At 41.4% G+C, this 25,666-nt stretch overlaps 1 protein-coding gene across 1 annotated transcript in view; it reads left to right on the forward strand.

Annotated features, from left to right (window-relative positions):
* The window catches only part of tll1 (tolloid-like 1), a 408,920-nt gene extending 385,685 nt beyond the window's left edge, over window positions 1–23,235 (forward strand). The window contains exons 21-22 of the mRNA XM_063046335.1: window positions 8,851–9,101; window positions 21,132–23,235. Of these exons, the coding sequence (XP_062902405.1) occupies window positions 8,851–9,101; window positions 21,132–21,266 (386 nt within the window). The 3' untranslated portion in view covers window positions 21,267–23,235. The remainder of the gene's footprint in view (window positions 1–8,850; window positions 9,102–21,131) is intronic.
* The last annotated feature ends 2,431 nt before the right edge of the window (window positions 23,236–25,666 follow it).

The raw sequence follows: 25,666 nt of genomic DNA on the forward strand, positions 1-25,666 counted from the left end.
TCAAATGTGTCTTTAAAGGAGATCTGATTCATCACTCCAAAGCTGATTTAATAAGATGAAGCAATACACACAAAATGCTGGGGGAACTCAGCAGACCAGGCAGCATCTATGGAGAAGAGTTAAATGGTCAACGTTTTGGACAGAGACCCTTCATCAGGACTGTTTACTTCTTTCCATAGTTGCTGCCTGGCCTGCTGAGTTCCTCCAGCATTTTGTGTGTCTTGCTTTGATTTCCAGCATAGTAATAATAATAAGTACTTTATTGATGCCAAGTGGGAAATTCTTTTGTTACAGCAGCAACACTTAAAAACACACCTAGGAGTGTGCAGACATAATTAATAATAAAGTAGAGAATAATAATATACACAATAATATTAGATTTTAGCATATGCAGATTTTCTCATGTTTATAGTGAGGTGAAGTTTGCATTGCCCATCCTCTGCCCAGTTGAACTCAAATGCCATGTTGGGACCCCAGTTATATATTTATGGCATTTATATAGGCATCCGTTAGTCTCATGAGACCGTGGATTTGCTCCTTGGAAGGTTTCCAGGGCGCAGGCCGGGGCAAGGTTGTATGGAAGACCAGCAGTTGCCTATGCTGCAAGTCTCCCCTCTCCACTACACCAATGTTGTCCAAGGGAAGGGCATTAGGACCCATACAGCTTGGCACCAGTGTCATCGCAGAGCAATGTGTGGTTAAGTGCCTTGCTCAAGGACACAAAAGCTGCCTCATCCAAGGCTCGAACTAGCGACCTTCAAATCACTAGTTGAATGCTGTAACCACTTGGCCACACATTAAATACCGTTTTATGCATCCTGCAGTACAACTCAGATAAGCGAGATCACAATTTACCTCGTAGTTCTTCGGGTTCTTTCCCATAAAGCAGAACAATATAAAATTTTTCTTGTACGTTAATGTGTCTGTTTGTAATGTTGTGCACTGAGGAGCTAAAACAGCATCATCTGATCTCCACATAGACTGGATGAGTAATTATTGGTATGAAGTCTGCAGTGTAGAGTAGTGCTAATAGATTTTGTTTTTAATTTTTACTTTATTGAGATATTGTGCAGAGATGGCCCTTCCAGCCCTTCAAGCTATGCCACTCAGCAACTCTCAATTAAACCTTGGTCTAATTACTGGACAATTTACAATGACCAACTAACCTACTAACTGGTACGTCTTTGGACTGTGGGAGGAAACCGGAGCACCTGGAGGAAACCCACATGTTCCTGGGGAGAATGTAGAAACTTCTTACAAGCAGTGGCAGGAATTGAATGCTGGTCACCGGTACTGTAAAGCATTGTGCTAACCAGTACGCTACTATTGAGAGAAATTTTCAATTTCAGAACTTTGGAGTAACAACATAACTAATGAGCAGTAATTTCAACGTCAGTATTTTTCTTATTAGTTTTACTTTCAAAACAAGACTGCCACACTGTAATTTTTAGTTTGATTCTAGCCTGCCAAAAGCAGACCTGGATGTAAGAAATCCTGATTGCACATTATTTATTTTCTATTTTCTTTTCAAGGGTCAAATGTTCTATCTTTAATACCAGAATATGAACAAAATATTTCCCCCATATTTTATTAACATTTAAAAATTTAAGATCCATTTTAAATTCCATTTTAGTAATTATTATGCAGATTAACGCTGTGCCATAAGATCAGCATGAGCATTTGGTTTGAAACAGCATGGCAAAGCAAATAAACTTAATCCTTCGTTCCATGGAGTGGGAATGTGCAGTGCTGATGGTTGTTACTTCGCTGTGAGTGGTATGGTTAGAAAGTTGTTCTAAAGCTTGTGAGGGCATAGCCTCAGAATGCAAGCACGTCTCTTTGGAAGCATGTTGAGGAGGAGATTCTTTAGCCAGAGGGTGGTGAAACTGTAGAATGCATTGCTACAGAAGGGGGTTAATAGGTTCTTGATCACTTAGTGTCAAATATTATAAGGAGAAGGCAGAAGAGTGGGGTTGAGAGGGATAATAGATCAACCATGATTGAATGGCAGAGGAGACTCAATGGGACAAATGGCCTAATTCTGCTCCTATATCTTGCTGTCTTATGGTCCAACAGGGATGCAGATTAAAATAAAGTATGACTAACTCATCAATTAATTAAATAGCTGGTCATGCATGAATATACCACATTTACTCTTTAAGCTGCTAAGCTGTTAAACTGAAAGAGAGAAGATATTTCTCCATGATATCCACAATATTCAACTTTGAGGATTTATTTCCAATCCTTGGTACTCATTGGGGGAAAAAAAAGGAATAAAGGCCATGTGTGATATTTGACGTAATCAACAGTGCCTTTTTCCGGAATACTAGAATTCAAAGATTTGAATTTACCATCCTACCTGTTTTGTCGATTGCTGCTGCAATGCTGATGCTGGGCTTTTCACTTCCTTCATGTTGTGGTGCATCGGGCAGATTTGATTTCCACTAGCCGCAGAAACTCTGTTATGGTCCTGTTGTATTTCTGGAACATTGACAGAATTTTTGTGAACACAACAAACAAAGGATATTGAGGAGGTAAACATTTTCACTCTGGACAACTGATACAGTAACTTTAAAAATTTCAGAGATTTATTAGGGTGATAGACAATAGACAATAGGTGCAGGAGTGGGCCATTCGGCCCTTCGAGACAGCACCGCCATTCACTGTGATCATGGCTGATCATCCACAATCAGTATCCAGTTCCTGCCTTATCCCCATAACCTTTGATTCCGCTATCTTTAAGAGCTCTATCCATCTCTTTCTTGAAAGCATCCAGAGACTTGGCCTCCACAGCCTTATGGGGCAGACATTCCATATATCCACCACTCTCTGGATGAAAAAGTTTTTCCTCAACTCCGTTCTAAATGGCCTACCCCTTATTCATAAACTGTGGCCTCTGGTTCTAGACTCAGCCATCAGCGGGAACATGCTTCCTGCCTCCAGCGTGTCTAATCCCTTAATAATCTTATATGTTTCAATAAGATCCCCTCCCAGCCTTCTAAATTCCAGAGTATACAAGCCCAGTCGCTCCAATCTTTTGACATATGACAGTCCTGCCATCCCGGGAATTAACCTTGTGAACCTACGCTGCACTCCCTCAATAGCAAGAAAGTCCTTCCTCAAATTTGGAGACCAAAACTGCACACAGTACCCCAGGTGTGGTCTCACCAGGGCCCTGTACAGTTGCAGAAGGACCTCTTTGTTCTTATACTCAGTTCCCCTTGTTATGAAGGCCAGCATACCATTAGCTTTCTTCACAGCCTGCTGTACTTGCATGCTTGCTTTCAGTGACTGATGTACAAGAACACCTAGATCTCGTTGTGCTTCCCCTTTTCCTAACTTGACTCCATTTAGATAATAATCTGCCTTTCTGTTCTTAGCACCAAAGTGGAAAACCTCACATTTATCCACATTAAACTGCATCTGCCATGCATCTGCCCACTCACCCAGCCTGTCCAAGTCACCCTGCATTCTCATAACATCCTCCTCACATTTCACACTGCCACCCAGCTTTGTGTCATCGGCAAATTTGCTAATGTTACTTTTAATTCCCTCATCTAAATCATTAATATATATTGTAAACAGCTGCGGTCCCAGCTCTGAACCCCGCGGTACCCCACTGGTCACCACCTGCCATTCCAAAAGGGACCCGTTAATCGCTACTCTTTGTTTTCTATCAGCCAGCCAATTTTCCAATCCATGTCAGTACTCTGCCCCCAATACCGTGTGCCCTAATTTTGCCCACTAATCTCCTATGTGGGACCTTATCAAAGGCTTTCTGAAAGTCCAGGTACACTATATCCACTGGCTCTCCCTTGTCCATTTTCATAGTTACATCCTCAAAAAATTCCAGAAGATTAGTCAAGCACGATTTCCCCTTCGTAAATCCATGCTGACTCAGACCAATCCTGTTACTGCTATCCAGATGTATCGTAATTTCATCTTTTATAATTGACTCCAGCATCTTTCCCACCATCGACGTCAGGCTAACTGGTCTATAATTCCCTGATTTCTCTCTTCCTCCCTTCTTGAAGAGAGGGACAACATTAGCCACCCTCCAATCCACAGGAACTGATCCTGAATCTGTAGAACATTGGAAAATGATTACCAATGCGTCCACGATTTCTAAAGTCACCTCCTTAAGTACCCTGGGATGCAGACCATCAGGTCCCGGGGACTTATCAGCCTTCAGACCCAACAGCCTATCCAACACCATTTCCTGCCTAATATAAATTTCCTTCAATTCATCTGTTACCCTAGGTCCTTTGGCCACTATCGCATCTGGGAGATTGTTTGTGTCTTCCCTAGTGAAGACAGATCCAAAGTACCTGTTCAACTCGTCTGCCATTTCCTTGTTCCCTGTAATAAATTTGCCCGCTTCTGTCTTCAAGGGCCCAATTTTGGTCTTAACTATTTTTTTTCCTTTTCTCATACCTAAAGAAGCTTTTACTATCCTCCTTTGTATTCTTGGCTAGTTTATCTTCGTACCTCATTTTTTCTCCGCGTATTGCCTTTTTAGTTACCTTCTGTTGCTCTTTAAAAGTTTCCCAGTCCTCCGGCTTCCCACTCGTCTTTGCTATGTTATACTTCTCTTTTATTTTTATACTGTCCATTACTTCCCTTGTCAGCCACGGCCTCCCCTTACTCCCCTTAGGATCTTCCTCTTTGGAATGAACTGATCCTGCACCTTCCGCATTATTCCCAGAAACACTTGCCATTGCTGTTCCACTGTCATCCCTGCTAGGGTATTGTTCCATTGAACTTTGCCCAGCTCCTCCCTCATAGCACCATAGTTCCCTTTGTTCAACTGTAATACTGACACTTCCGAGTTTCCCTTCTCCCTCTCAAATTGTAGATTAAAACTTATATTATGGTCACTACCTCCTAATGGCTCCTTTACCTCGAGGTCCCGGATCAAATCTGGTTCATTGCACAACACTAAATCTAGAATTGTGTTCTCTCTGGTCGGCTCCAGTACAAGCTATTCTAAGAATCCATCTCGGAGGGGCTCCACAAACTCCCTTCCTTGGGGTCCAGTACCAACCTGATTCCTCCAGTCTACCTGCATGTTGAAGTCCCCCATAACAACTGTAGCATTACCTTTGTGACATGCCAATTTCAACTCTTGATTCAGCTTACACCCTACATCCAGACTACTGTTTGGGGGCCTGTAGATAACTCCCATTAGGGTCTTTCTACCCTTAGAATTTCTCAGTTCTATCCATATACTGACTCTATGTCTCCTGATTCTATGTCCCCCCTCGCAAGGGACTGAATATCATTCTTCACCAACTGATTATGGAGAAGGGGATGTGGAGAGCTAGGTAGATGAGAAACATTTTAGAATTGTCTAATGTTGTGTATATGTATGTTCAATCTATGGCAGGAGAATACCCTATGACAAGATTCTCTTCTCACAACTGAATTGCCAAGTGATCCAAGATCCTGTACACCTGTGTCAAACCTCTTTTCAGGAAAATTAATTACAACTGCTCTGAAACATTAAACCCTTTGGCTAAACAGCCAAGCGGGCATCTTTTAAAAAGATCATTTGAGTATGTGATCAAAATTTATTTTAAAAGCCTGGTAATTCAATAAGATAAGCTGTTTGTATTTATTATTGTGCAAATTGATTCAGTTTCCATTCTCAAGTGAAGCATAAAAACAAATTCCGTGTCAGTTAGCATCATTCTGTTAATTTGTTCAGGCCCTTCAGAATCAGAATCAGGTTTAATATCACCGGCATTTGTCATGAAATTTGTTAACTTTGCAGCAGCAATACAATACATGATAATACAGAAAAAAATAATTAAGTAAATCAATAACAGTTAAGTGTGTGTGTGTGTGTGTGTATATATATATATATATGTGTGTGTGCGTGTGTGTGGATGTTAAATAGTTAAATTAAAAATCGTGCAAAAACAGAAATAATAAAAGAAAGTGAGATAGTGTTAATGAGTTCAATGTCTGTTAATGAATCGGATGGCAGAGGGGAAGAAGCTGTTCCTGAATCACTGAGTGTGTGCCTTCAGGCTTCTGTACCTCCCTCCTGATGTAACAATGAGAAGAGGGCATGTCCTGGGTGATGGGTGTACTTAATAATGGACACTACTTTTCTGAGGCACCGCTCTTTGAAGATATCTTGCACGGGGGCTTGTACCCAAGATGGAGCTAACTAATTGTACAACTTTCTGTAGTTTCTTTCAATCCTGTGCAATAGCATCCACCACCCGATCCCAGACAATGGCACAGCCTGTCGGAATGCTCTCCACGGTACATCCATAGATGTTTTTGAGTGTTTTAGGAGGCAAATCAAATCTCAAACGCCTAATGAAATATAGCCACTGTCATGCCTTCTTTATAGCAGCATCAATATGTTGGGACCTAGTTAAATCCTCATAGGTTTTGACTTAAATGCCACATACCTAGCCCTCTGCTGACAATGAACCTCCCGGTTCATTCATGGCTTTTGGTTCAGGAATGTACAGCAAATTTTCATAGGTACAAAATTATCCACACAGGTTTTAATGATACTTCAAGGTATAAATCAACGTTTTGTTCAGACGTTATGTCCTCAGTGGAGCTGGATGGGTTTATGTTATTTCCCAGGCACTGCTCCTTCAGGAGCGTTGCAGAGAATGGGACCTTGTTGTCCAGTGTGAGGTTGGACTGGGATGTCTGCCAGGTGAATTATTAACGTCATCCTTAGTCCCGCCATATCCTGATCCCAAAGGAACTTCTACCATCCCCTTCACCGCCTTTGGTTTCCACAAGGGTTGAGATTGCTTTAAGTTCCAGACCCTTGTCTGGCCCACTCCTACCCAATAAAAACTGTCAGTTCTGTTTTATTCTGCCTTTCCTCTGAATCCCTAATTATTGTCCTTACTCGCCCTTCTCCTGAACTGCTGGTCCTTGATCCATAAACGTCTAAACAGCAGCATTCCAGTGGTCCATACTGGTCTCTGAAAACAGTGTCAGCTGGTGCATTTTTAGGTCCCAAGGTCTCTGCTTCCCCATCCACCACTTGTTTTTTTTTATCTCAAACGATGAAGTGATATGTGGTAAGTACATAAAAGTGGGGTAAAAGCCCAATCAGGATTTATTAAATGGTAGATGAAGCACAAAGGGTCCAAGTGCTCTACCTGCTCTCTCTTGCTGTTAATTAGCCTGACCCTCATCTTTCAATCCTCCTTTCAGTCTTCTCTAATGCATCCCTTCATCTTTTCTTGCTGTCCCTCCCTCTCTCCTTCCATTTCTTACCAGTGCCCCATTATATTTCCCTCACCTCTCATTCTCTTTCCTTTTGTCATTCTCTCTCCTTCCTCAGCCTTTTCTTTTATTCCATTCCACTCTGACTTTCTCACCCTCTTCTCCCCCCCCATCTTCCCTCTCATTCTCTTTCCAACTGCCTGCCTTTCTCCAACTTGCTTCCATTTCCTCTGTCCACTGCACCCTGTTACGCTTCCCTTCTTCCCTCTCCCCACCTAGAGTAACAGCCAAATGTAAGCCTTTGACTGTTGTCTGGGACTTGGGGGACGTCCATCAGCAAGACTTGTCAATGCAGCACTTATGACTCAACAGGAAGAATTTCTTCCAACAGTTCTGGAAAATCCTCACTGGGAAACTTGTGCAAGATGAGTTTTAATTTACCTTTATAGATAACAATGATTTTGCAGTGTCTCTGCTGACTGTAAAATCTTGGTGGCTCGGTCTTTTCTGACCTGGAACTTGACCTTTGTAGCAAATTTACCAAGGGAAGTAGGGTAACCCATAGTGATTTTATGAGAAAGATTATTTCCCTCTGAAATGAGGGCTGCCCCAGCTAGTGTAGGATTGTCAGCATCCCAAACTAAAGCACGTGTCCCACACTATACCATCTTGCCTCATTAAAAAAGTCCCTTACCCTGTTTTGCACATTGTCCCTGTTCCCCATAGCCCTGTGTCTGTCATCTCCTAGTTCATCAAAGCTTTAATTTCACAATCTCATGAAAGTTTGCTAATTTTTGGAAGTTTATTTTTTTAATTTTAATTTATTGAGATACAGTATGCAATAAGCCATTCCATCCCTTTAAGCCACACTGCCCAACAATCCCCCAATTTAGCCACAACCTAATCATGGAACAATTTAGAATGACCAATTATCCTACCAACCGGAATGTCTTTAGAATGTGGGAGGAAACCGGAGCACCTGAAGGAAACTCACATGGTTGAGGGGCTAACGTACAAACTCCTTACAGACAATAACAGGAATTGAACCTGGGTCACTGGTACTGTAAAGTGCTGTGCTAACTACTACACTACAATGCTTGCTTGCTTTACAGTCTCCCCGTAATCTCTGTGCTTTTATGAGGCCAATCTCTTGCACAGATGATTCCAGTCATTGGACCATTGGTGGCATTGCTCTCAGGTTAGGCCCTAAGCTCTCCTTCACTCCATCCATCCTCTTCACATCTCTCTCCACCTTGAGTTTCTTCCTGAAAATATATACTTATGCCCAAACTCTTGGAGAATATGGGTCATTGTTAAATCCTTGTCTGACTTACACTCCTATTTTGCAACAAATTTAAGTTATTTTTTTATTTACTAAAAGGATCAAATTAACTTTTAATGTTTATGCTCATGTTCAGTTATGTAGTGTGGGGAAAAAAGCTAGCAATTTACAGAAAGATAGTTAATGTCTAATTGTGAATGGATTTTAGAAAACTCATAATTAGGCTAATCAGGCTATTAAGTTAATACTATGATAGAGTATTAACTTTCTTCTGAATGGATTTCCATGCCTTTGACTATGGTCTTGCAAATAGATGTGCCAAATGACAAATTGCTTACTTGTTAAATTCTTTGTTTCAGAATGTGGTGGGAGACTGCGGGCTGAAATTATATCCAAAGAGCTGTACTCCCATGCACAGTTTGGGGACAACAACTATCCAGGCCAGGTTGATTGTGAATGGCAGATCGTTGCAGAAAAAGGTTACGGAGTGGAGTTATCCTTCCAAACATTTGAAGTGGAAGTGGAAGCTGACTGTGGCTATGACTTCATTGAAATATTTGATGGGTTTGACACCACTGCTTCAAGGCTTGGACAGTTCTGTGGATCAGGGGTAAGGAACAAGCCAACTTCAATGGATTGATATCAAGATGTATAACTATGAACTATTCTATGAAATGGTAAATTATTGATGAACTTTGCCTGAGAAGCTGGCAGATAATGGAAATCTGCAATAAAGTAGAAAATGATGGAAATAGCAGGTGAGACACCTGACAATGTCAGATCAATAATATTACAGCAGACCTCAGAACGGTTGGAAATCAAACAATTTGCAAAGAGTGGAGAGGGTAGGAGAAAATAAAGAGAAGCTGAATGACAGCAATGTAACAGCTGAAAGATGTGGTGTATCACAGCCACCCAGAGGAAATGTAAATCAAAGAAGATGAATGAAAATAGAAGAGAGAAGAGAAATGCAGGAACTTGGATACAAAACACTTTAGTTGTTGGGTATATGTAAATGTTGTTGATGTAGAATAACATGGCAAAGAATCTTGCAGTGTAGAAACATCACCCATGTTCTTCTCATGCTTCATTCACGTTCGGCTCTCCCTTATCCTTCCATTTCTTTCTCAGCATGTATTCATACAATCAGAGACTCTCTGGTTAGCCCAGTCTGCTGTAAGTTGGGATGTGGACCAATCCTTTGGTGTATTCAGTTATTTACAAATAATTCCAGTGGCACTTCACCCAGGGTCCTGATGAAGTTACAATGGAAATATCCTTATTCAAGATCTTCTTCAGTAAAACAAGCACAAACAAGAGAAACTCTGCTGATGCTGAAAACCCGAGCAACATACACAGAATGCTGGAGGAACTCAGCAGGCCAAGTAGAATCTATGGGGAAAAAAAGTACAGTCAACGTTTTGGGGCAAAACCTTTCAGCAGCTCTGGAGAACAAAAGCTGAGGAGTAGATTTAAAATGTGGGAGGAGGGGAGAGAGGAACAAGGTGATAAGTGAAAATGGGGGAGGGAGGGATGAAGTAAAGAGCTGGGAAGTTGATTGGTGAAAGAGATACTGGGCAGGAGAAGGAGTAGTCTGATAGAAGAGGACAGAAGGCCATGGAAGAAAGAAAAAGGAGAAGCACCAGAGGGCTGTGATGGGTGGGCAAGGAGATAAGGTGAGAGATGGAAAAGGGAATGGGGAATGGTGAAGGGGTGGGGTCATTAATGAAAGTTTGAGAAATCAATGCTCATGCCAAGGGAGTCATGTAGGGAGCAATCCCTGCAGAGAGCAGAAAGTCGGGGAGGGGGCTGGGGAGATGGGGGAGAGGGAAAGGTGTGCTTGGTGGTGAGATTCCATTGGAGACTGCAGAAGTTGTGGAGAATTATATGCTGGACACAGAGTCTGGTGGGGTGATAGGTGAGGACATCCTACCCTCAAATTTACCTGGTCCATTTCTGACACACTCTCCCCTTTCTCGATCCCCCTGTCTCTATCTCTGGGAACAGCTGATCTACTGATGTCTATTACACACCCACGGACTCTCACAACTACATGGACTACACCTTCTCCTACCCTGTTACTTGCAAAAACATTATCCCTTTCTCTCAGTTCCTGCATCTCCTCCACATTTGCTCTCAGGATAAGGCTTTTCATTTACAAATGAAGGAGATGTCCTCCTTCAAAGAAAGGGGCTTCCTGTTTTTCACCATCAACATTGCCCTCAAATGCATCTCTTCCATTTCACGTATGTGTGCTCTCACCCCACCCTCCCAACCAGGGAAAGGGTTCCTCGTCCTCAGCAACTACCCCACCAGTTTCCACGGCCAGCACATATTCCGTCTAGGTAGCCTCCAACATGATGACGTGAGCATCGATTTCTCGAACTTCGGTAATGCGCACCCCGCCCCCCCCATTCACTTTTCCTTCTCCAACCTTATCTGCTTGCCTGTCCATTGCCTCCCTCTGGTGATCCTCCCTCTTTTTCTTTCTTCCATAGCCCTCTGTCCATAAGACCATAAGACATAGGAGCAGAAGTCGGCCATTTGGCCTATCGAGTCTGCTCGGCCATTTTATCATGAGCTGATCCAATCTCCCATTTAGTCCCACTCCCCCGCCTTCTCACCATAACCTTTGATGCCCTGGCTACTCAGATACCTCTCAATCTCTGCCTTAAATACACCCAATGACTTGGCCTCCACTGCTGCCCATGGCAACAAATTCCACAGATTCACCACCCTCTGGCTGAAAAAATTTCTTCACATTTCTGTTCTGAATGGGCGCTCTTCAATCCTTAAGTAATGCCATCTCGTACTAGACTCCCCCATCATGGGAAACAACTTTGCCACATCCACTCTGTCCATGCCTTTCAACATTCGAAATTTTTCTATGAGGTCCCCCCTCATTCTTCTAAACTCCAAGGAGTACAGTCCAAGAGCGATTAAACGTTCCTCATATGTTAACCCTCTGATTGCTGGAATCATTCTAGTGAATCTTCTCTGAACCCTCTCCAACATCAGCACATCCTTTCTTAAATAAGGAGACCAAAACTGCCCACAGTACTCCAAGTGAGGTCTCACCAGCGCCTTATAGAGGCTCAACATCACATCCCTGCTCCCATACTCTATTCCTCTAGAAATGAATGCCAACATTGCATTCGCTTTCTTCACTACTGACTCAACCTGGAGGTTAACCTTAAGGGTATCTGCATGAGAACTCTCAAGTTTCATTGCATCTCAGAACTTTGAATTCTCTCCCCATTTAAATAATAGTTTGACTGTTTATTTCTTTTACTGAAGTGCATAACCATACACTTTCCAACATTGTACTTCATTTGCCGCTTCTTAGCCCATTCTCGCAATCTATCCAAGTCTCTCTGCAGACTCACTGTTTCCTCAGCACTACCGGCCCCTCCACCTATCTTTGTATCATCAGCAAACTTAGCAACAAGGCCATCTATTCCATTATCCAAATCGTTGATGTACAATGTAAAAAGAAGCGGCCCCAACACTGATCCCTGTGGAACACCACTGGTAAGCGGCAGCCAACCAGAATAGGATCCCTTTATTCCCACTCTGTTTTCTGCCAATCAGCCAACACCCTATCCACGTATGTAACTTTCCTGTAATTCCATGGGCTCTTATCTTGTTTAGCAGCCTCGTGCGGCACCTTGCCAAAGGCCTTCTGAAAATCCAAATACACAACATTCGCTGCATTTCCCTTGTAATTTCCTCAAAAAATTTCAATAGGTTTGTCAGGCAGGATTTTCCTTTAAGAAAACCATGCTGAGTTCTGCCTATCTTGTCATATGCCTCCAGATACTCCGTAACCTCATCTTTGACAATCAACTCCAACAACTTCCCAACCACTGATGTCAAGCTAACAGGTGTATAATTTACTTTTTGCTTCCTTGCCCCCTTCTTAAGTAACGGAGTGGCATTTGCAATCTTCCAGTCCTCCGGAACCATGCCAGAATCTATTGACTTTTGAAAGATCATTGCTAATGCCTCCGCAATCTCCACAGCTACTTCCTTCAGAACACGAGGGTGCATTCCATCTGGTCTGGGAGATTTATCTACCTTTAGACTCTTCAGCTTCCTGAGTACTTTCTCTGTCGTAATTGTGACTGTGCACACTTCTCTTTGCTGCCACCCTTGAGTGTCCGGTATACTGCTGATGTCTTCCTCAGTGAAGACTGATGCAAAATACTCGTTCAGTTCCTCCGCCATCTCCTTATCTCCCATTACAATTTCTCCAGCATCATTTTCTATCAGTCCTATATCTGCTCTTACCTGTCTTTTACTCTTTATATACTTGAAAAAGCTTTTAGTATCCTCTTCAATATTATTTGCTAGCTTCCTTTCATAGTTCATCTTTTCCCTCTTAATGACCTTCTTAATTTCCTTTTGCAAGCTTTAAAAAATTTCCCAATCCTCTGTCTTCCCATTAATTTTTGCTTCCTTGTATGCCCTCTCCTTTGCTTTAACTTTGGCTTTGACTTCTCTTGTCAGCCACAGGTGCATCCTTTTCCCATTCAAAAATGTCTTCTTTTTTGGAATATATCTGTCTTGCACCTTCCTCATTTCTCGCATAAACTCCAGCCACTGCTGCTCTGCTGTCCTTCTGGCTAGTGTCCCTTTCCAGTCAACTTTGGTCAGTCTTCTCTCATGTAATTTCCTTTACTCCACTGAAATACCGACACATCGAATTTCGGCTTCTTTCTGTCCTTTTCTATCAGATTCCCCCTTCTCCTGCCCTGTATGTTTTTCACCAATCAACTTCCTAGCTCTTTACTTCATCTCTCCCCCTTCAGGTTTCACCTATCACCTTGTGTTTCTCTTTTCCCACCTGCTCCTCAACTTTTTTTCTCCAGTCCTGCCGAAGGGTCTTGGCCCGAAACGTTGACTGTACTCTTTTGCATCAATGCTACCTGGCCTGTTGAGTTCCTCCAGCATTTTGTGTGTGTTCCATAAAACAAGGTTTGTTTTATTTGTTGAAGTAACCTTCTGCAAGTCAACTGCTACAATTAATTGCCAACAACATTACAATGTGCTGATATTTGGCTGTAAATTCAGATTGGCCATTTCCTAACAAGTTTGGTCAATTTATTAGACACTGCTGTCTTCGTGGTCCTGCCATGACATTATCCCACATACCGTATTCCTTTCAGAGCTTTGCGTCATGTTGTCTCGATGAGATCCATCACCAGGTACTCTTGGTGCAATGAGGCCTTAAATCTCTGCCACTTGCATTAAACCACCTCATTCAGCTAATGTAGCACATTTCTCAATCATTGAGGGGCCCCCAACTTCCCTGTGCCATTCTGTTCCCAGGAACCCATGACTTGCCTTTACAGTTGAACCCCTGGCTTTAAGTCCTTTCTCTGAACTCCAGCACCCAGGAAATCTCAATCCCATTACTCCTCTGTCTTCCCTCAGATGGCAGTCATACATAAACATCACAATCGCCACCCCGCCCCCCCACCGTCCACACACACTCATTTCTTTTTACACAGTCCCTCATGGAAGGGTGACATGAAACTGCTCTTTTCAGTGTGCTGTAAGGTGATTGATGCGACCCTTAGAATCTGTCACATCGGAGTTTCTGAGGAGGTAAGGTGGTGACTGGTGTGTTTCTGCCATTTTTGTATGGCTTTTGTGTTCTGATTAAGAGTTACAAAATTCCCATTTCCACCCTGAGTGTTCATTCTCCATTTTGACTAATAATGGGCCAAGGATTCCAACAAATATGTAGAGATATATATCTCTAGAAGGCTTTGATGGCATTTAGGCATTTTCCCTATCCATCTGACAAACTCTCAGCTCAGAAAAGAGCATCTGAGTCTCAGAAAAGAGTCTCAGTTTGGATCTGTGAATGATATGACCTTCCCAGCAACCCTGGAGTGCCAAGGAGAGGGCACTGACATTGGTTTTCTTGTCCTCTAGGATTTTGCAGATACATTACTGTTGGTACCTTTCTAATAATTTAATGTGCCTACTGCAAGTAGTCCATGTCTCTGATTGCTCTGAGGGCACAGATACCCAGTAGACCACGAGTTTGATGCTGGGTTTGTGCTACCACACTGGAGGTTTTGTGTTGTTTTCAGCTGACATATGTCCTTTTCAAATTCCTGTCAGTCTGGGAGCTGAGAGTCTCATACTGAATATGCGAAAATTATTCTTGATTGTTTTATGTTGCTGAGTAGATGGTCTATGTAACACCCAACATTCTTGGGACGTGGCTGATATTGCAAAGTTCCCATTCATTGCTCACCCATAGCTGCCCTATGAAGATGGTAGTGAGCTACTTTTTGAGTCATTGTAAGTGCTGTCGTGAACAAATTCACACTGTGCTATTCCAGAGTTTAGTCAGAATCATAGGGAGAATCACAGAGTGCCACAGCACGGAAGCAGACTCCTTGTCCCACCATGTTCATGCAAATGATCTGCTAAAGATAGACTCTTGATCATCTAGTCTACGTCATCAGAGCCCTTCTGTTTTATTTGTATGTCTTATTGATGTCTCTGTAGCTACAACACTGCTTTCTGTACTCTGTTCTCCTTTCCACGATTGGTACACAATGAAAAGTTTTTCACTGTATCTCAGTACATGTGACAATAATAAACCAAATTCAATACTAATCGATGTCCTTGTCTATATTAATCCCCTTTATTCACATTTGGTCTATAGCCTTCAATGAGTTAATGATTCGTGATGTTTGTCAGTAATGCTACTCAAGTGTTGTTAGAATACCTATCTCCACTAACTTACTCAGCAGCGCATTCCAGATTGTACACGTTCTGTGTGGGGAAAAATTTCCCCCTTCAGAACCCCTCCATTCCTCCCACCTTTCAACTTGCACCTCTTTATTTTAACACCTCCACCAAGGGAGAAAGTTTCTATCCTCTGTATCCCCCTCATAATTCTGTATACCTTTATTAGATCATACCTCAGACTCTTCTGCTCTGGGGTAAACAAACCTAGTCAATCCAATCTTTCCTCAAAACCGAAATGGTCCAATCTTGCCAAATTCCTTCTGTACCGTCTCCAGTGGAATCATATCATCCTATAGTACAGTAACCAGACTGCACACAACAGTCCCAAGTTTTATAAGGTTGCATCTTGATGTTCCTGTTCTTATATTCCATGCCATGGTGAGCAAGATAAGCATCCTAAGTGCCCACTTTCAAGGATCTATTGACTTGTACTCAAGACAGTTCCGTTCATCAACACTCGCAAGAGCCCTAATGTTTATAGTGTATGTCCACCTCTATTTGATCCTCCAAAATGCATCACTTTGTGTTTGTCATCTGCCGCTGCTCTGCCCAACTTTACAGCTGGTCAGTCTCATGTTATTCCACCACATTCATGACAGACTATTATAAGACTGCAGACAGCTCTGGCTTGCTCTGTTGTTGAGAAACGTTAGTTATCACAGAGCAGACCAGGTCAGTGTTGATGCTTTCTTTTGTAAAGGACATCTACGTTTCTGACAAACTACCTGCTTCATGGTACTGGTACCAGTTTATTTTAACAGATATCAAATTCTTGAGCTATCATAGTGGGAAGTGAACTCTCACTGTGGATTATCCCTCTGATAATATCATACTGCATTTATGAGAACACAACTTTTACAACCACTACAAAAACCTGCAGTGAAAGCACATTCAATTCTCTGTAACACTGTTGAATCATAAAAAAAAACTCTTACGTTTCAAAATTCGATTAAACTGAATATAATGGAAGTTTCAGATGCTGATTTTATTAATCACATCAAACTTCAAATTTTCCACATGCTTGAATCCCTCCAGGGCCTCAGATCTTGTGTTTCTAACATCCTGCAATTATACATTCCCCTCACCAATTTTACCCTTCCTCTGACTCATTCTGTCTTTTATGCATTTTTTCTTTGCTCTACCAACTATGCAGGCAGCACATTTTGGAGTTTTTATCCCTAAGGCTTTAAATTTGCTTCGCATCCTTTTATGGTCTTCCTTAGACCTAGCTTTTAGATTGAGCTTTTGATCACTGAACTTTAACCCTTCCTTCAATGCCTGCATTCACTTGTACTTTTACGGGACATTTTCCCCATTAAGGAGCGCAAGATCTAATCACATATTGTAGTTGACATTTTAATGCATTTAATTTAACTCTTGTAACACTTGATGGCTCTAAAATTTGAACCTCATCTGCCAGATATCTGACCCTGCTGTAGAACCAAAACTGGCAAAACAATTGCAATGTGAATAAAATATTGGTAAACATTGCTGTGATACTGTTCTTGGCATCTTTGCAGCCATTGACATAGCTGGCATACTGCAAGGTTGACAGTGGTATTGATGGTGAGTTGCCTGTGGCTATAGGTCAGTATTGATCAGTTGATAAGATGAGCTGAGAAATGGCAGAGAAAGAATACAAGATGTGAAGTGAACACGAGGAAATCTGCAGATGCTGGAAATTCAAGCAACACTCGTAAAAGTTGCTGGTGAACGCAGCAGGCCAGGCAGCATCTCTAGGAAGAGGTACAGTCGACGTTTCGGGCCGAGACCCTTCGTCAGGGACTCAGCCCAAAACGTCAACTGTACCTCTTCCTAGAGATGCTGCCTGACCTGCTGTGTTCACCAGCAACTTTTAAGATGTGAAGTGATACATTTTGGGAGGATACTCGCACCCTTGAAAGTACCGGGGAACGGAAGGTCCTACTGTATGCATCCAAAGACCTTTGATAATTAGGGATTAATTATCACATAAGGTGACTAAGAAGTTATACAGGAAATCTGATTTTACTAGCCTGAACAAGAACAAAAAGGTTATGCTACAACAATATAAACTATTAGTTTGGCTAGAGCTAGAGTACTGTGTACAGTCCTAAACCGCATTGTAGGAAGAACATCTAGAGTGTGCAGAGGAGATTCATTGGATGTTGCCCAGAATAGAATATTTCATCTGAGGAGAGATTAGATAAACTGGATTTGTTTCTTTTGGTGGTTGTGGGTGGGGAGGACTCATGAGATGTACATAATTGTGAGAGATATCGGGTAGATAGTGAGAAAGTACTCCACTTTGCAAATAGTCCTAAAGCAGACAGCACTAGTTTGAGATAAAGGGCAGATTATTTAGAGGGGAGTTGAAAAAATATTTTCTTCCCCAGATGGTTGCTGAAATCAGGAATGCACTGCCTGCAGAGGTGGTGGAAGGAGCTGTTGTCCTGTTGTGTGGCTCTGCCTCTAATTTCCTGTTATGGATTATCCTCTTTCCCTTGCGTTATAATTGTGGAGTCTCCCAAGATTTTGTGCACTGACCATTCCAGTTAATATTTACATGTTGCATCAAAAAAGTTTTTTGAAATGGAAAAACATACTTTATTCATAAAATGTTAAATAATACAATCAGGACATGTTGTAATCCTTGCATCAAGCAATTCAGTGCCTTCATATTGCAAATCAGAGGTGATGGCGATATTGAATCACATAAGAATAATGAAATCCCCAGGGCCTGACAAAGTGTATCCTAGGAAATTGTTAGAAGCGGGGAAGAAATTGTGGAGGCCTGGTTAGAGATCTTTGCATCATCCTTAGACATGAGTGAGGTACTACAAGACTGATGGGTGGCTCATATTATGCCTCTTTTTAAGAAGGGCTGCGAGGACAAACCAGGGATCTATAGGCCAGTGAGCCTAATATCAGTGGTGAATAATTTCCTGGAGTAGATTCTGCGAGGCAGGATCTATCTGCATTTGGAAAAGCAAGAAACCATTGTGCATGAGAAATTGTGTTTCAAACATTTCATTGAACTTTATGAAGAGGTGACCAAGAGCATTGATGAAGGGTAGATGTTGTCAACATGGACGTTTTCCAGACTTTCAATAAGGTCCAGCAGAATAGGCTGTCCAGAAGGTTAGAGCACATGGGATTCAGAGTAAGCTAGCCAACTCAATTCAAAATTAGGGTGGTGGCAGACCTCAGAGAGTGGAAGTTGAGGGTTGATTTTCAAACTGGAAGCCTGTGATCAGTGATGTGCTGCAGGATCAGTGGTGGGTTCACTGTTATTTTTCGTTTACGTTAACCATTAGAATGAAAATATAGCTGGCTTAATTAGTCATTTGTGGATGACACCAAAATTAGTGGTGTGGTTAACAGTGAAGTAGGTTGTTCAAGGCTATCTACATCAAATGAAGTGGGGCAAGTAATAGCAGAGAGATTTCAGCTTCAGCAAATGTGAAGTAATGCATTTGGAAAGTTAATCTAGGGCAGGAGATGCACAGTATATGACAGGGCTCTTGGGAGTGTTGTAGATCAGCGGGACCAAGAGGTAGAAATATATAGTTCCCTAAAGTAGTGTCACAGGTAGATATGAAGAAAGCATGTGGTAAGCTTGCTTTCGTCAGATGATACACCTGATTCCTCAACACCACCTTTTTGGTCAAGAAAGCACTTCCTGAGGTGACTGTGAACAGTGAGGCTCCTCCCTCCCACCACCATTTTAACCAATTTTTACAGGAGCACCATTGAGAATGTCCCGACAAGCCGCAGCACCATTTGGTATCAGATTCTGGTTTAATATCATTAGCATACATCATAATTTTTTTTTGCGGCAGCTGTACATTGCAATACATAATAGTGTCAGCTATAAATTGCCATAAGAATATATTTAAATAAATAAATAAATAAATAAATAAATAAATATTATAAAAAGACATGGGAAAAAATACTGAGTTAGTGTTCATGGGTTCATTGTCCATTCAGAAATCTGACGGTGGAGGGAAAGAAGCTGTTATAGAAACATTGAGTGTGTGTCTTCAAGCTCCTGTACTACCATCTTGATGACAGCAAGGAGATGAGTACATATACTGAGAGATGGTGGTCCTTAATGACTGTTGCTGCCATTTTGAGGAATCACCTTTTGCTGGGGAGGCTAGTGCCCATGATGGAACTAGCTGAGTTTATAACTTTCTGCAGCCTTTTCTTATTGGAGATGATGATGATCAGTCAGAACAGCTTCCAAAGAACAAGTCCTTGTGTTTACTATGATTGATTCTATCTCTTAAACTGGCCGTTGATCCAGCTCAGTCTGCAAATTGGTAGTGGGCATGGTCAAAGGTTGGCAACATCTTTCAGGGAAGCTCTGAATTGATGTCTCCATGACAATCAGGAGATGCTCATCCTGCAATGCCAATAACCATCCTTGTTGTTTTGAGAAAAGACACAATACAATACATGTCTTGACGGAAGAGAGCAGACTTTAGATTTCATGAGAGATTGCTGTGAGCTTGTATTGGAGGGCAGCACAAATATCTCAGACACTGATGATGAAATTTACCACTGTCTTCAATAAACTATAGCAACCAAGAGATTAGAGAATGAACACCTCAGACGTGGTGCAAAACATGTGGTCTACTGGGCAGCAATCATCCCTGTGTCATCATAGGTGTTTCTGAGACTTATGTACAGCAGGCACTGGAAAGATGCCAACAATACTGTCTCGGCAGAATTCTCCAAGTTCATTGGAAGAGGAAGTGAACCACATGAGGTCTTCTCCAAGCCAACGTCCCAACACTGAATTATTAATTGCACTCAACCAACTGGGCTGTCACATTGTCCACCTGCCTGATGCTAGACTTGCAAAATAGCCAGAGTCCTTGTACGGGAGGAAATTACCAATCTGACATAATGATTCAAGGGTTTGCCCAAAGCTTCCAATAAAATGCAGTAATCCAACTGACTCCTGAGAAACCCTGAGCCATGGCTCATAATTGGAATGATGATGAAGGAACAAAAGATGAGTCAGAACTTCCCATCAGCCACCTCTTGCCCCATCATTCCCCCAGCACCTTGAAGCACCTGCAATTCCTACTTTGGTATTCCAACATCAAAACCAGAAGAGAAGGAAGTTGCCTTTGTTCCCAAATGACTGCTTAAAAAGAAATGTGACGATGACTCACAGGGCTAACCCACTTGCCAGTTCACCAATTCCTTCCAATGGCTTTATTTTCAATGTGCTGGTGGAACATAACTACCCCTAATTAAGTTATAAAGTATGTTTGCATGATCTCTCATTGGTTGATGCATTAAACAAAGAAAAAGATACATTGCTGAAGGGCAATCAATATTGTAATGTAGGAAATTGAAAGCATTGACTTGGATCATGACACAATTCCATTCTCTCAGCACTGATCCCATTATCCTTCCCACATAGGTTAAAATTGCTTAACCTAGGCATCCTGTTTGACCTAAATTGTGTGATGAGCTGCTATGCCCTCTTTTACAAAGACTAACCACCACCAACTCCACAGTGTCATTAAAGATCCTAGCAGCTTCATCCTGCCACAAGCTCCAGTCCTTTACATAATCTTCAACTGGGAGTCTTTTATAAATCCCACCCCTTCTCCCCTTCACTGTGGCTCCTTCCTTTAGTTACTCTGAACATAGATTCTTCCCTAAACCTTTCTGTATTTCTGCCTCATATAACATGCTGATTAGAACCCATTAATGTCTCCAGCTTGTCATGCTATCAAATTTTGATCTTGTGAACTGCCTTGAGGGGTTTTAATCTACATAAATAGGAACTGGTAAGTGTTGTATAAGTCCAACAATCATTTTCTAAGCGATCAATGTTAAAGTGAATTTGTTTACTTTTTTATAGCCACCTGAAGAAATATATTCGACAGGAAATGCAATTTTACTCCACTTCCATACTGATGACACAATTAACAAGAAGGGATTCCATATACGATACACAAGTACAAAATTCCAGGATTCCCTCCACATCAAAAAGTAACTTGGGCCATCAATACAGTTTCCTGTATCCTTAAAATAAAACAAAGGCAAAAATAACCTGAATGATTTATACTGACAGAACAGGGGCGAACTGAAGGAGATGAACTGTTGCAACGTCAGCATGAAGTTGAAGAGCTTCCAGTGGAAAATTCAAAACTGCGGAAAATTAGACTGAGTACAAAACTGCAGGAACAGGATGCTACTGCAGAGTAATTATAAAGGTTTGCTTGCTGCATCAGCTTCTGTCCACTACTGGCTAGAGTTTCACCCAGTGGAAATACTGCTATACAGACTCTCAGCCAACTGCACTATCCATAGGCATGAACCTATAAACTTCAACAAATGCTATTCATTGATTTCTTCAATCAGGCACAAACAATAAAAGGAGAAAAGAAGTATCCTATGTACTGTTCACTTTTCAACATGTGGTTTATTAATATAAAGGAAAATCATTTACTACATAATTTATGAGGATTTTGTAATTTTTTTTTAAACTGGATGTCTTTACTGGTGACTATTATCTGTGATTATGTCTCTCAGATACAGGACTTCAAGCAGAACAAATGAGCACTGTAGCAAACTGTGAATTCCTTCAGTACCAAAAAAAAAATCACAGGTTTAAGAGCATTGAAAATCCTGATAGCATTTTTTAAAATATTTTGCTATTGGAATGTGCCAGGATAGTTTTATATATTGTGTGTGCGTGTGTTGGTAGTTTGCACTTAGAATGATACCAAGGGCCTAGTTTTAGGCTCTAATCTATTGTATGTGTCTCTGAGCTATTATGTAAATCATCTGAAGTGATAAGCATATGACTTTATGTGAATGAAAATCAAATTAGTAGGTAATCAGTTAACAATAGTGTTACAGCAGTAGTGTGAGCAAATGGCCATGGAGTATTAAAAAAACAGCTAACTGCAATTCCACAACAGTACCCATATAGCAATTCTGTGTGTTGAGAAATTATAATTAAGCTGGTGACGATTGTTAGTGCTATGAGTTTCAGAAAGAGAAACAAAATACATAAATAAACTCTGCATCCTATATTCCCATAATTCATCATCAGCTTTTCAGGATAGTCAGATCTCCTGAACTAGCAAATGAATCAAAGCTGAATTATACCCCTGAAAAGATGAAATCCCTGAAAGACTCAAGAAAATGCCGTGTAAAGCAGGTTTCGAACGGTGCTACTCCATGTTCAGAACCATCTTGTGCTTATGAGGCATCAATCTTTACAACTTCATATGATTGTCTAAACAGCTGTAGACATACAGTAGGGCAAAGACAAATCTCATTTTGAACATGAAAAAAAATTGTTCTGCAAAACCACTGCTCCTCTGGAAACTGAGACAATGGATGCTTTAGAATAATTCCTTGTAAATCTTGCACATGGCATACAGATCTTTCTGTAATACTTTGAATACTTGATTTAAAATAATTCCACAACTTGAGCATTTTTCATATTTTTACCTGTGAAAAATTATTTACAAAGTCAACCTATTTAGTTCAATACAAAAGTGAAATATTCGAACATAGTTAACCTGCAAAAAAGCCGAATAACCATTCTTTAGCCTAACAGTTCTGTCCTAACCATTCTTTCCAGGTTCCACAGATGAATCATAATATTGGATGTTTAGTTACAACATGTGTGTTAGTATGTGTTCATTTACAAAGGCATTATAAGATTAAGCAGTGAATTGTTACAGTACATGCCAAGTTCAACTTGAATCTGTCAGCTGAAGCTTTTTTTTGGGTTTACTTTTTTCTGTTGTTTATAAGCAGAACATTGTAGCTTTTGAAGCTTCTTGTTAAAGGTTTTTTCCGTTCAAGGTTCAGGAGTAAAATTAAATCTCATTTCAGGAGATGCTGTTTTCCAAGGTCTTTCACACAGTAAATTGCTACCTAAGTTAGCAGTTAGCACTAATGATCCTATTTGTATCTGTATTATATCCTACATCCATGACAGCATCACTAGCACTAATAAATATGTTTTTACAAACATTACACCAACATCTGCATATAATTTATGCTGTGTCACTAATTGCATTTTGTATGGAATCATAGTTTTAAATCCCAAAAGAAGTTTGTTTTGTGAGGTCATCTCTTATTCTTGGAAATTCAAGAGTATGGGACCAGTGCTCCAGTCCTAAGAATTAATATTGTAAATGTTTGTTCCATTTCCTCTATTCATTGTTCTTTTTTAGGTAATGGGACCAGATCAATGAGGTCATCTCTTACACTTGGAAACTTGAGAGTATGGGCTTCTGGAAAGGACCAGTGTTCCAATCTCAAGTATTAACAAAATAAATGTTTGTTCCATTATCTTTATTCACTGTTCCTCCTTGGGTAGTGATACCGGACCAAAACACAGTGTTCCAGATGCAATCAAACCGGAGCATTATATAATTGCAGTAAAATGTCTCTACTCTTGTATTCAAATCCTTTTATCAAGACAGTTTCTTTTCTGCATGGCTTGGTGAATGCCCCCTTTCAGACCTCTTTGTTTGAGGAAGCCAGGTCCCCCCAAATAGTAAGCTCTTTCAATATCTTGCCATTTAAAAATACTCTTCTGCCTTCGCTAATAAATTGTATGACTTAACGTTTTTTTCACATTGCATTCCATCGATGTAAAATGCAGACTGAGCTGAACGGTCCTGGAGAAACCCGGAATGGCCATCGGAGGTCTGGCTATTGAAGAGTCAGGGCAATTGACCAGCATTGTCACTGACACTTACCTGATGAATAATAGATTGGGAAAAACTAACCACTGGATTATTTAGCACTATCTATTCCTCATTGCTATTGTGGTTTAGCATGTTTCAGCTGTGCCAGGATGCACTTGTTTTGAAGCACAAATTCTGCAGATGCTGAAAGTATTGAGCAACACACACAAAATGCTGGAGGAACTCAACAATTCAGGCAGCATCTATGGAGAGGAATAAACAATTGATGTTTCGGTGCAAGAGCCTTTACCGGGGCTGGAAAGGAAGGGACAGAAGCCAGAATGAGAAGGTGGAAGGAGGGGAAGGAGTACAAGTTGAGATCAGGTGGGGGAGTGAGATGAAGAAAGAAGCTGAAAGGAGATGTTTGGAAGCGGTAATGGGTGGTAGAGGGCTGAAGAAGAAGCAATAATAGGAGAAGACAGTAGACCATGGAAGAAAGGGAAGGAGGAGGAGACACCAACTGCCTCAGCTCCAACCTCAAATGCCTCCACCTCCAGCCCAAGCCTTCCTCATATGCTGGGTTCCGCAGCTCCTCTTCATCCACAACTGCCCCCCCACCCACCCCTGGTGTCTCAGACTCCCCTATACTCTTTGTAACCTCCTTCATTCCTCTGAGCCCCAATCTTCCTCTCACCCACTTTTCATGAAAACTCCAACCCTCCTCTCTCTTCTGATGCCCCTAAGCCTCTAACCTCCCTATAACCCTGCCACGCATTCACCATCGCCTCCAACTCTCCCTTTTCTGAGACAAACTGTTTATGCTCAGCAAAACTCTTAGCTTTGAGCCCCTACACGCACATTTTAGTGAGTTCCATGCCCACCATGATGTCAAGCTTTTTTCCCAAAAATTCAAAGTTAAAGGTAAATTTATTATAAAATTTCATAAGTGTTATCATATTCAACCCTGAGATTCAGTTTCTTGTGCGCATACTCAATAATATCTAATAATGGGAAAATGGAGACACCTCCCTCTCCCTTATTAGGGAGAGAAAATCTGCTGTATGTTGAATGCTGGCTGAAACGCGAGTCTTTGGGGTAACTGCAAGTCTGTGTCCTTGCTATTGCTTTGCTCACGCTTGAGTGCTTGGTGGTGCCAATGCCCGCTTTTTTTGCCGGTGGGGGGAGGGGGGATTGTTGCTCGCTGCTGCTTACACACAGGAGGGGGGAGCTGGGGGGGACTTTGGGGTTCTCACATTTAACCGTCCTTCATTCTTTGGGGCACTTCTCTGTTTTCGTGGATGTTTGTGAAGAAAATGCGTTTCAGGATGTATGTTGTATACATTTCTCTGACACTAAATTGAACCTTTGAACCAGAATAGAATCAATGAAGGACTGCACCAACAAGGTGGACAAAAGACAAAAAACTGAGCAAATACAAAAAGAAAGGAAAAATAAATAATTAATATTGAGCATATGAGATGAAGATTCCGTGAAAGTGAGTTTATAGGTTGTGGGAACAGTTCAGAGATGGGGCAAGTAAAGTTGAGTGAAGTTATTCCCCGTGGTTCAAGATCCTGATGGTTGAGTGGTGTAATAACTGTTCCTGAACCTGGTGATGAGAGTCCTGAGCTTCCTGTACCTTCTTCCTGATGGCAGCAGCATGAAGAGAAGATGACCTGGGTGGCGGGGGTTCCTGATGGCAGCAGCACGAAGAGAGCATGATGACCTGGGTGGCGGA

The sequence above is a fragment of the Mobula hypostoma genome, chromosome 4 (assembly GCF_963921235.1).
Source record: "Mobula hypostoma chromosome 4, sMobHyp1.1, whole genome shotgun sequence".
NCBI lineage: Eukaryota > Metazoa > Chordata > Chondrichthyes > Myliobatiformes > Myliobatidae > Mobula > Mobula hypostoma.